The 12,902-nt window shown below is 49.6% G+C and overlaps 2 protein-coding genes across 3 annotated transcripts in view; one reads left to right on the top strand and one right to left on the bottom strand.

Moving 5' to 3' along the window:
• Positions 1–12,902, top strand: part of LOC142567151 (uncharacterized) — a 399,588-nt gene that overhangs the window by 51,957 nt on the left and 334,729 nt on the right. The window lies entirely within an intron of this gene.
• LOC142567125 (uncharacterized) overlaps positions 1–12,902 on the bottom strand; it is a 125,499-nt gene that overhangs the window by 73,230 nt on the left and 39,367 nt on the right. Inside the window, exon 2 of the mRNA XM_075677818.1 lies at positions 11,942–11,995. Coding sequence (XP_075533933.1) covers positions 11,942–11,995 — 54 coding nt within the window. The remainder of the gene's footprint in view (positions 1–11,941; positions 11,996–12,902) is intronic.

The following is a 12,902-nucleotide window of genomic DNA, read 5'->3' as shown; positions in this document are numbered from 1 at the left end:
AGCCAATGATCGGTGAGAACGGTGCTCTAATACTGTCTGCTCACTCAAAGGACGATAGGACATTGTGACCATGAGCAAAATTGTACGTAAAATGAAATTCCAGGAATTCGCACGGTGACCCATCTTTGTTCACAAGCCAGTGTAGTGGTGTTTTTGAACTGGGCACCCAACTTTCCCTCCCCTCCACCCAGCTGTCTGGTGCGTACGCTGATAACTAGCACGTATATAGATATAGACGGCATTCATCGGGCTTCCCTGGCGATACGCAACTGACAGGCGCGCACCGATTCCGAGAGAGGAAAGAAAAGAAAAAATAAATGCATAAAGTGGTTTGGTTGTAAGAACGTTTTTGTCCAGAGCTGACGTGGACGCGTAGCCTAACGCGTACGGCTGGTTGACTCTTAACTGTGGCCGACATCTGAACATGGGCCAGCAAAGGCGCGTGCAATAAACAGGCAACAGAACATGATAAATATAGCGACGGAAAAAAAGAGTAAGAATAAACTATTTTCAACGTTTGCAGTATTTACAATAGCAACCATTAGGCCAACTTCGACATTTCACTTCCCATGCATGGGGGGACATCATGAGTGCGTATGGATGGGCACACAAGAGTCTCAAGCAACCCGCGGGCCACTGTGGATAGACTGATATTTTAGAAATCTGCGGGCACATCTTTATTCACGGGGCAGTGACGTGATGTTCTTGAAGTGATCATATAACTTGCGTGCTGCAATCCTGGGGAATTGGGTAAGGGGGGGGGGGGTAGTCGCTTGTGGCGGAGAACTTCTATTCCATAATAAAAGCTCTAGCTGTTTTACAGCCACTGAAAAACGAAAGATGTTGTGCCCTTTATATCGAGTGGAATGATGAGCCTCCCGAGTCTCGGACACCAGGTGTCACAAGGTCGGTGACGTTGGCTTGACAGCAGATTCTGAATGGCTAGCTAGCTTAGGGCCGTTAAACACGGCCCATTTTCATGGCACTGCCGGTTTGACGTAATTTATCGCGGTAAGAACAGCAACTAGCTCAGACGCCGACGATACCTGCATTTGGGACACTGATACCTTGATGGGGATTAATTTCGCCATGGTGATAACGGCGCCCGCGCACCTGGTATCACCCCGTATAGACCCTTTTCATGCTTTCAAACATAGTTCCCAGAAGACTTCCGGTTAAACAGTCCGGAGAAACGTAAGTTACAATAGCCTAAAAATTTATAGGACGTTACATCTGGCACCAGTTTTGTTGCAGTGTAGGAGTGTTTGGCAAGTGAACTGCAGTGTTAAAGGCAACAAAAAACGCGTATACATGAGCTCGACATACGGCGCACGTTTTTTATATCTGAAAACATCAAAAATATGTGCCTACATTATACTATGCGGCAAAATACTTATTTTTTTCTTGGCTAGCAGGACTTTCGAAAATGACTGACCGGAAGTTCTGTGGGTTCATGCACGCACTGCTGCCACACCGCGGATGAAAAAGGTCTATAGCTCTTGCAGCATTTGCCTTGGAGGAAACGGAGAGGGCTCGGAGAAAGCGCGGAGGGCTTCAACCAATAACATAACCTCACTTGAGACATACTAATATCTATGGTAAGTTAGGCAACCTAAGTTGTTTAGATCGGCGTGGTAGCTTTTGGCGCTTCTACGTGTGACCACGAACGCCGCCTCACGTTGTCATGAAGGAATGATGGCGAGGGCAACGACGGAAGCGGAAGCGTGACTGAGCTCTCCGCGCATCGTCGCCACAGTCGCACGCATCCGTCCATGTCAGCCAGATTCAGCTCGCTTCTCTAGCGTGTCCATGTATTTGCGTGCTGACCGCTTTGGCCGACCTCGTGGATCCAACTGAGCTTTACGCGAATCTGTGGTTCGGAAGTGTTCGAAAGATGATGCTTGCAGCTCGGTCGGTGCCATGTTTGGACCATTTGCAAAAACATTATGCGCGTGCGCAAGACAGGTATTTCTCAACCGAAACAGAGTCGAACGTGCACGTACTAGCAGAACCAAACGTTGCTCGCATTTCACAACTTCGAATTTACCACTGCCCATCTACGTTGCTCCGATAGCGTTCGCCAGTAGTAAAGGCTGACATTAATACATACCTTTTGTGTTTCTATAAGTGTGCGGGGTATGGGGAACATACATTTTCTTTCGGAGGAATTCTCGGAGAGAATTTGTGCTAAAGATCTTGCATTCCTCTTTTACTGCTTTATCAGATAGCTGTCGACTCCGTAACAGATTGTCGTGCCAGAATTTTTTGAATGCGCAAATCAATTGTATCACCAAAAAAAGCTACCAATTGTATTCTATTCTCACCTCACGGAAACCAGAGGCAGTAGTCACACACCGCTGATGCATGCGGTCATTGCGTGGCTTGTGTCAGCAAGCCGCACAATGACCGTGTCTTGCCGAATTAATTTTTCACTCTGGGCTTCTCCGCATTTCACACGGGATAATAAACTTGGTTCCCTGCTGTCGCTTCTGTTTGAAAACACAGCGCCTTTCGTACTCATTGCCTTCTTTCTTCTATTATCCCGTCGTTCGAAGCTTTTGAGAAGGCGATCGCAACGCAAAAAGAGCCCGGCAGTAATTTTGAGTCTGCTCTCGTTTAAGGTTCGTTTACATGAAATTGACGCGAGCGAGTGAAGTCAGAAGTCGAGCTGACCCAGCCCGACCCGATGTCGTTTGCATGCGTCCTGCCAAGCGGGTTGGGACAGTGAGCCCACGCTTTGAAGGTGGGTTGACCGAAATCGCCACAACGATCAGCCCAACCTGCTAGCGTTTATGCGAACGCGGCGACGGGTATACAGGCCGACAAGCCGACTGCACCCGAATATGTCGGCTTCACGTAAATGTAGCTCTAGAGGGAGAAACGTAATTTGTGCATGAAAGGTTTTGGCGGGAAAACAGCCTTGCCGCGCAGCTGATTTAGATCTTTGTAAATGGTCAGTTGCACTCAAAAATCGGCTTTCGACCCTTATTCCGTGAATGCTCAAGAAGTGGCATCTTTTCCAATGATTACTTAAAGCAGAACAATAAGTATAAGGGGAGGGAAAAAGGTGCTGCAAAACAAAGTGAATCGCCAAAAGAGACCCACTGTAGCCGAGATAACAAATACAGCCCAAGTGCGCCCCACAAATGATTAATTACATGCCCCAAACAATCCGCAAACCATGCTATACAGACTATGTTGAACATGTGGGAGAGGAGCACCCTCCGAGTGACTGCCTGACCATGGCCTCCGAAGTCGGGAAGTCGCGAAATTTCGGAGGCTATCGACTTACTGACTCTATTCGACTTCGTTTACCGAGACGCACATATCGCGGGAAGACCCATCATGGTGGGGCTATTCAAGTCCAAGTGGCTGTTCTCGGGTTACTGAAGACTTTCTCGACATGAACATCGGTTCGGTTCGCGGTTTCACGATAGATGACTCGATAGGCTTTCACGTCTTTTCCTTAATCCGTGATGTCTGCGTAGAGGCTGCATTACATTATTGCCTGCCACTGTCGGCGGATTTAATATCGCTATACTTATAAATTAAACAAAATTATTCCGATAAGCTCCAGTTACAATTTATCACTCGTCTATGAAGTCGTTCTTGCAGCAATAGTGACTCTAAAATATAGCAATTGTTTCGGAAGCGCTCGTTGGTATTGTCTACCTTTACCGCATTCTGCCTTGTTTTGTTTTTTAACCGCAGTTGTTCTAAAGGAAACCGAGGAGACGCCCTTACGGTGCTCTTTCTCGGCATTCGGTGGACTATATATATACCTGTCATATATAATAAGAAAATGAAAAATTGCCCGAATCTCAGTTATTATACAGGGTGGACGCTGAAGTTGCCTCAAACGTGTTTGTATAATTATATCGATGTTCTTTTCGAACAGTCTACGTTTTTTTCAGGCTGTTTCTCCCCAAGTGTCGCCCACCGGCACAGACAGACAGCAGCATTAATTATATTATCGTGCTGTTATGATGTGCCCAAGAACTTTCCCCACGTGTTTCCGAATTATTGTAGAGTTCTTTTTGTTTTTGTGTTTTTCATAGGATTCGTCCGCAGTAGCACTAAGAATAAATTCGACGAGCGTTAAGGCTTGGCGCTCTGTCAGCAAAGGTTCAAACGCTCCTGCTTCCTTCTGCCTGAGCAGTAGACCTTTCTCTGAAGATGCCCGTATGGCCCATATCGAATAAAGCTATTTGTAGAAGTTGATTCTCCTGTGCGTCCACTCTCTTCGTGTCTGTTTTAGCGCACTGAGATGTTTGAAGTTGAGTTGCATGACCCCGCGAATCGATGTTTAAAATTGAACCTCAGGTATACTACAATGCAGTTGAACAGAAAAGTATCCTATAGACTAAGAGATTAGTCTAATGCCTCCCATCGCCGTTTGCGGAACCTGCACTGTCGATACCAACGCCCTCCTCTACCGTTTCGGATGATACTCGACACTACTGCACTAGCTCTCGCGCCTTGTTCATTCAATGACGCATCACGAGTTTAGGGCAGCAAGAGGATAACAGTTCCCTAAGCTGCCTTTTCATGACACTTGCGTACAGCGGGACCGTTGCGCAAGGTGGACATGACCTAACAGTCGCGATTACAACGCAGCGGGAACCATAGGAGACGACGAAGAGTGCGAAGAATGATACTAGATGTCATTGCGAGGTTTTAGCGTAAAGGTGATAAAATTTCTGTCAGAGAAATCGCTACGAGCGTATGCCGCGGTTGTGTCAATTCTGCTTGCAGAATCATGCGATTTATTTTTCTAATCCATGAGGTATGTGACCCTTGCTGCAGCTTATTTCATGTGCATTATAATAAACAGCTGATGCCACTTCACATTGCGAATTATTGAACCGAGCTGAGATGATGCCCGCCATCAACAGTGTTTTTGATGACGGCCATCACAAATTTCGCATGGCAACGTTTGCCGTCCACTTATTTTTTGCTTGAATTGGCATTTATAAAGTTGCGTAGGGCAACCAGGACACAATTTGCTTATTTGTGCACTCGGCCTGCTCGTGAAGTCAGTACTCTATAATTGCAATAACTACCTCCGATTACAACTGGAGCGAGTCATATCTATCGGTCAAAGTATACACAAGAATGCCTCCGCCAACTCTCGCCACGTTTTGCAAGTAAACGCGCAGTACGTAATAAAACATTTTGTTGTTCTGGAGTTGAGGTGTGTGTGTGTAGGGGGGGGGGAGGTGAAGGGAAAGTGCTGGTTTCTTCTTTTTTTCTTTCTCAGTGATTGCGAATTCCCGCCCTGCTTACCCTTAACCACGCCACGCGAACATTGATTTTGTAGCTTGTAAACCATCGTTGTGAATATACTATATGAAGTGTTGATATTCGAAATTCATGCTTGATGACCTTGCTCCTTATTCTCTATTTCAATTTTTCATCTCTCTCTCTCTCTCTCTCTCTCCAATTCTCACTTTTATTGACAAATATCAAAGTACATAGTCACACTAGACGGGAACGAGGAGGCACCAAAGCAAAAACTGCGGACGGAGCTTCCTACGGACGAATATTGATTGGTAATGAACACCATACGCTCGATATCGAAATTCTCAGCAATTGTTGGCGCCGGTTGGGTAATACAAAAGGGGGTATTTATGAAAAAAAAAAGACAGAAGCCTTTCCCCTCGCCAGGCGGCATTGAACACGGCGCTCGTCGCGGTGAGGAGCCACTTGATTTGGCTAAACCACGGAGAGCGTGTAAAGAGGCGCCTCTGGCGCGGAGTGGCTCGCGGCAGCTGACCTCGGGCAGCCGTGCACTACAGGCTCGCGGCTTGTAAAACCGCTTCGGCGGCAGCAGGGTAACAGGCCGGTCTTTCTCGGAGTACTACACCGCAGGAGATTAGGGTCAATTCTTCTCGCATCAGAGACGCAATACCGCGCTCCAGCGGGAGGCCGGAACAATGGCGCGCTGATACGCACACAGCGGCGAGCTCGGATGCGCCGAATGCAATGTGTCACAGTAATGTGCGCCGGTGCAGCACGGCCCTATGCTAACACAGCATTACGCCTGGTCGAGCTGCGGCGAGATGTCACAGGGCGCGCAGTGTTTACGATCGGAACCACGATGACGACGGCGCGCGGAGCACTTCCTGGGCACCGTGACGAAGCACGCGAAAGGGGGCCAGCCGCGCTTGAACGGCCGCTGATCAGCGCTTGCGCAAATGAGCGAGCTCGGACGGACGGCCGGCCCGATTTCGCTGCGGCGCGGATCGCTTTGTCGTTTCTGCCACCGAAGCGTTCGATGTGCCGATGTGGTGTCTGAACAAATGCTGTTGACGAAATGTTATTTCGTCAAGTGCCTGTGCGAATCGCCTTCCAGTCGCATCTACAAATGTGCGGTATACCTTGCCTCCGAAAGTTGCACACGCGGTTTATCGGAGCGCACGTATTGCTGCGCTTGCAAGGGTATAATGCAGTGGCTGTCGCAGCGCAGCTTTAAATCGGCATCCACGTCATTGCTTTAGAAGAATAACGTAAAATTTCGCAATTTACACCCGAAAGCCACCACCTGTCTACGAGAGACGCCGCGTAGGGGTCGCCGGATTTAATTTTGCATCCTGTCCCCGTCGGAATGCAGAAGCCGCAGTTCCGCCTTCATCGGTAGCCGCGACCTCGTGCTTTGAACGAGATGTTTGGTGCGCCAGCAGCTACAACGCGCAGGTATGACGGTACACATACACTCGGTGGTCACGCCTCAATTGGCCAGCGGTTACCCGAGCGTCCGATAAGACTGCTGAAGTAACTGCTGTCGGCAGCCCTTCCGGCAGCGCGCTTCCTCGTCGTCACCCAGCGGCGGCTTGGGCTGTGGGTGCGCGCCCGCGTTTTGCCAGTCATGTTCCCCTCCAAGTCGGTGCCATAGACCACGGCGGACGGAATTGTATGCTAATTCCGGGCAGGTGTAACGACGGTAAGCACTGTCTCAACGACTGAGAAACTGGGTCGCCTGCGGGCTCAGGAAGCAGGGAGGAGAGAGCGCGGCCTTTCGCCTTCGACGCCAGCGGGGCGCCCAAGCGGATCCGCGCTCGCCCAGCGCCGTCGCAGCGACGTCACCCTTCGCGCTGGGCTTGTCGCGCGTGACGAGTTGCCCGCCTGCTTGCTCGCCTGGTGTTGTGCACACACTGCAGTACTGCGACGCTGTGGGACTCGCCCTGGTGTACGCCGCTGCCAGCGCTGTGACGTTCCCCGCACAGTATTGGGCTCAAGTCGTTCCCGCAGGAACGCCGAGATGTATATGTGGCCGCGCTCAAACAGCGCGCTCGCATGAAACGGACAAATGCGGTTGGCGTTAGGTGAAATTTGCCTGTGTACAGCTTAGTCGCAAGCTCCGTTTACATGAACTGAGTGCGAGCGGGTCGAGTCGGAAGCCGAGCTGAACGATCCCGATCCTACCGCGTTTATACTTGCGTCTCGCCAAGCGGGTCGAGCGAGTCAATTCACCCCTTGCAGTCGGTTTGACCGAACTCGCCTCGATGACCCTTAGTTCCGATCCACTAACGTTTACGTGAATGGGACCATCGTATTTCGGCTTGACAAACTGCCTCAACCCGACTCTAGCCGGTCGGGCTGAGCCAACGTCGGGCCGAGCTGAGGCAACCCGCGCCTGCACGGTCTATAAGGTGCTTTTCTAGTGTTTTGCAATGGGGCCTGCATACGCGAAGGGGTCGCGTGGCGGTGCGTAGCCATCAACGAAAAAATCCGATGTACACGGGTGTGTTTCGCCCCCCATGGAGCCGGCGGGGCCGGGATTCGATCCCGCGACCTTGTGCTTAGCAGCCCCACACCCAGCAGCCACGGCGGATCAAGTGTACCATTACTCTGTTTATGCGCAGATCGAGAGCCGCGTGCTAGTAAACAGGCGGGTGAAATCTGCATCTCCGCGAGCAGCTTTGCAAGAGCAAGGCGCTCGCGCAAAGCTCTCACAGGCCCCGAGAAGCGCGGAATGCGCACTCGTTCGATCGACCAGCGATCTTCCTGAAAATCAATTCATAGTTCATAGTTCATTCACAGTTCATCAGTTCGGCCGTAGGACTGTGCCCAAGCTACGACATAATTGTAATGTGTAGCCTGCCAGCTTTTGTTGCCGTGCTGTGTACTGTAGTTGCAGAATGTGAGAGATCGTGAGAGCGCAATGTCCAGTGGCTATCTTGTTCTCAAGAATTTTGAGGTTCGTGGTGTGTGATATGTGTAGCCCCCCCCCCTCCCCGCTCAGCCATTTTTTTTTCTCTTTTGTTACTTTCGAGACAAAATTTCGCTATTTGTGGCGTTCTGCTGATGAACACATGCAGAGTTGTGACCTATATATATTCAACCGCGGTAGGAGTGGAGTGCAAAAAACATTCGTATACCTAGATTTAGGCGCCTTTTGGAGAACCGCAGTTTCTCCACGCAGGTCAGACTGCTAGAGGCACAGGCAGACACAGGCAGAATGGTTAGAGAACCACTGGTCAGAATTAGTCCTGAACCCTCCACCACGGTGTCTATCACAGCTCAGATGTAGACGGTAAACTGCATTAATTATTTTTTACGCCCTTACTATTACAGACGTTGTTGTCGCTCCTCGACACTTACTTCCTGTGTTGAGATCTCTTTACTGACTGTTCGTGAAAATGAATGGAAATGTGATGTGAAAATTTAGTGCTGTGTATGTAAATATTACACATGCGTCATGTGCCTCATCTGCTGTTCTCTCTGGAATGAGGGTAACATATAAATATATAAGAAAGAGTAGATGTCGTTGGCTAATGGTGCCGAAATAGCCTTATAAACGAATTTATATAAGAAAGGAAGAGAAAGGGAATAGGCCGGACGTGACAGATGCTTCCTGCTGTTCTTTCTTCCCGTCACCTTTAGTGCTCTTTAACCGTCTGTGTACAAGATAAAACAACTATTCAAATTATATGTACCGCTACTAAGACTAGTATTTTTGGGTTGCGCTTACAAATGTAAGAAGAAAAAAAACGAAGATAATATCTGATAAAAGTTAAGAAAAAAAGCGACGGCACAAAATATTTCCGAGTGTTCACGACTGCATAATAATCTAGTAAAACGAGAAGCGTCAGGTAGAAAAACTGGCACGCGCGCGCGTAGCTGCGTACACGTACAGAATAGTGAATAGCACAAGGGAGGCGATATAGATTTGCCATGGCCTGCTCTCCTTGACGTCATGCCTGGAAATGCTGCAATCACGTTACGGGTGAGGAGACTCTTCATATACTTGGTACGATTTCAAAACAAAGCTTTGTAGACGATTAGCGCCTTCGTGTTCCGCGCGCTTCGCCCATCGTGCGTGGGTTTATGGCTTGCCTCGAATAACACCAAGCGTTCGCTACCTAGAGCGTCTCACGTCCGCCGGTGACGCAGTGATTTCTAGGACCACCTCATTTATTTGGAAGAGGCGGAGCACCATAGTGGTGCAGCAGTATAAGCAGTTCACGGTGCAAAATAGGAAGCAATGTTATTAGTTTTACTACTACTACTACTACTACTACTACTACTACTACTACTACTACTACTACTACTACAAAAGTTTGGGACAGAAAGGCTCCGAAGGGAGTATCATACGAGGAGCGCAGTTCCGAGTGGTTACCTATCACAAGTGAGGTGAAGGGGAGCACAGTAAGTATAGGGCGACGATAATGATGATGACGATTAGAAGGAGGAGGAGGGACGCAAGGCGTCCACAGACACTAGGGCATAGTGCGCAGCACCGTCATAACATATTGCGCAAGCCCAACGACCTCAAGAAATCGAGTCCATGCCATCACCGCTGACGTTCTCATGTGCACACAACTGGTAGTGGTGACTGAGATTTCTCGTAATCCCCGATGGAGCACCTTCACTGTGACCGGTGCACAAAGATGCACGGTAAGCGTACTGAACTGGGTTGTGCGAGAGCTCCTCTCGCATACAGGACCTGCCAGAGATTATCCTTGGTCTTAAGAGCGTATTTTAACTACACAGCGCAGTCAGGATACTTCCGACATGCGATGAAAAAAACAAATAAATAAACTATAGAACAAACAATGCATATAAGGCTAGGAACAGAAGCAATCCAACGAAGCAAAATAGCAAATAAACAAGAAAAGCGAACGAAGCGTAAAAGACCTCAGAGGAGACAAGGACCGTGGTGGGGGAAGGGTTACGGCTTAGTAGGGCGCGGTACGGACCTCGGGGTACGGGGCGTATTATCACAGAAACTGTTTAGAATGACGTAAACATCCTTTACAAAAGGTAGGTGTCTCTTCGCGTCAGTAGACTCTTGCTTTAATTACCTTCGTCGTCTGTCGTTTCGTATATTGCTTTCTGTCCTTGCACTGTATTTAGATTTCTCCTCGTCACATGGCATTACATAATGCCTAATTTACCCCTTGTTGACTCGCATTCACGCAGCCCGGAATTCCTTTACGTCCGCGCTGTTATTTTTCGGAACGCCCAATTGGTGGTAAACGGTGGGCGAAAAGGAACACATTGCCGTCGCTCAGAGTTTCAAAGGCAGCCCGGGTACGGAAGTGGCGTATAGCGAAACGGATGCTTGCCATAAATACCAGTGAAATCGTTGCTTCGCTGTGTGTGGAACTACTTGACGTGAGTGTTGAGAGCATATAAGCTAACGGTGACGAGCAGTTACTTTAACTACGTCCTGCTTTAGCATCGGATGCGGTGCGCACACAGCTCAAACAAGGATAAAGAACAGCGTTTCTTGCGCTGTCTTTCTCCCGGATTACCTCGCGGCTTACGTCTCTCTTTATTGCCATTATATTTTCAGAAGGTTTTACAATCTGTGTTTCCCACTTTGTACCGACGCCGTCAGTTTCTTTTCTTTCTTCTTCTAACGCCGTCTACGCAGTCTTGCTGCTGTCGCCTGTGAATATATGTACAGTAGCAAGACGACATTGATGAGAATGGGGATAGGTATACCATAGAACATTTTAGAATATTTTAGAATCTTTTGCAATAAGACCGTGTCGGCAACAACTCTAGAATATTCTTATTCATGCAACAAAGGGGCACTCGGCTATTTTAGACATGTATTTAGTATAGTTGATCCTTTGTTCTTAAAAAGCCGCACGGTACGATTTCCACGAGCGTAAGCGCACGTATTAGGCCGCGTCACCGTGTGCATTGAAGGGGTGTCTTTATGCTTCTGAATAGGCTCGAGTTTGAACCTTGCTATGAAGTGGCATATGGTTCAGCACAAAGAGCGGCCTATGGCTAACGAAAAAAAAAAAAAAAGAGATACCCGTTAGTCGTCGCAGCGGGAACTATACTAACACCGCAGCTTGTCTACAGCGCTGCTCCGTATATAGTCTCGCCAATGCCCCGACGACACCCTTTCAGATCGCGTCAGGCTAAATGAGAAATAAGAAGGCTAGTACACCGCCGCACGCGACGTTTCTGCTTTCCACGCGACCTCACGGGGCACGGCAACCGACTTCGAAGGCGATAATAAGCGCCGAAAACCAACCGCGTCGTTTCACGGATCTGACAGGTGCGCGCGTTCCTCCTGCACCGAATGCGCACTGTTGCGCGCGCGGCGGCGCCTTGACGACCGGTCCTAACGGGGGCTGCTGCGCCGGCGTGCCGCAGGGCCAGCCGCGGGATTACTACGGTAAGGCGCGCTCGCTGGGCGGCGGCCGAGCGCCGCAGCGGGGCGAGTCATCCGGGCTCCTCGGCCGCGCGCATCGGCTCGCGCCCGTTCTTGGCGGCGCCCGGGTTCAGCGCCGCGGCAGGGTCGCGACCTCGCCGAAGAGACGGGCCCCGGGACCTTTTGGCCTCGCCGCCCGCGCGGCGACTGTCACGACCCGCCCATTCGGCGGTGGGCGCGAGACGCCCTTGTCGCGGCGTCTCGCCCAGCGCGGACCACCGCGGTCGAGCGGCGAGAATAGGTGAGAAAGAGGGTATTTACTCGGTTCGGCCACCATTCCTTTGGCATGCAGGGCTCGCTCAAGCCTATTTCCATCTGAAAAGACAAGACAAAGGAACGCTCGTGAGACGACGCTGCGAGTGAGAGAAGAACAAAAGCAGAGAAGACAAAAAAAAAAAAAAGGTCGAGTTCACTTGTTCCCATCCCATTTTTTTCCTTTGTTCTTCCAGCGCAAACACGGGTAGAGAAATGCGGCTGTTCACCCGCTTCGTTGCGTAAATCGCATTACTGTTTACGGCACCTCCCGACTCCTGACACGGTCTCGCACGCGTCGTGGACAGTGCGCAGTGCCTCCGGCGAACGGGCCGAGTTTATTTCGTAAGGTTCTTTTGCAAGACTGCGCGCGTATTTAATTTTCTTCCTTTACGAGATCTCCACTCCAACCCAGAAACGACCAAACATAATTCAACACCAAGAAAAGCTAATACTTGTCCACCTTTACTTTTTGGCCACGGAAGGTACATTAGTAAAAAAAAAGAAAGTTTCATTTGAATTATATCCTAATTAGTATGGTCATTACTTAGTAGTAATTGGTTTGCTGCACTATTCACAGCACAAAACTCGCTCCAGCATATCAAGACCGCTGCTCAGCGTTCTTGATACGAGCACACGTGCAAACTTGACCTGCCGCGGTAGCTGATAGGGTGGCTGCGGTGGTGTTGCGCGCTGGTGAGCACAAGGTGACGGGCTTTGTCCCGGCCATGGCGGCAGCCGCATTTCGATGGGGGCGAAATGGAAAAAAAAAAAAAAAAGAAACGCTTTGGTGCACTCAGATTTAGGTGCACCTTAAGGAACCCCAGTTGCTCCAGAATTGTTCGAGAGTCTCCCATTACCGCGTGCCTCATGATCTGGTGGTGGTTTTGGTTCGTAAGACCCCATAATATAATTATATGCCCATTGAACGGGACGTATGCCAAAGTCGCGAAACGGCAAGACGCGACGT

This window comes from Dermacentor variabilis, chromosome 1 (genome assembly GCF_050947875.1).
Source record: "Dermacentor variabilis isolate Ectoservices chromosome 1, ASM5094787v1, whole genome shotgun sequence".
NCBI classification, from domain to species: domain Eukaryota; kingdom Metazoa; phylum Arthropoda; class Arachnida; order Ixodida; family Ixodidae; genus Dermacentor; species Dermacentor variabilis.
Note: the sequence above shows the minus strand (reverse complement) of the source record. Positions and strands in the feature narration are given on the sequence as shown.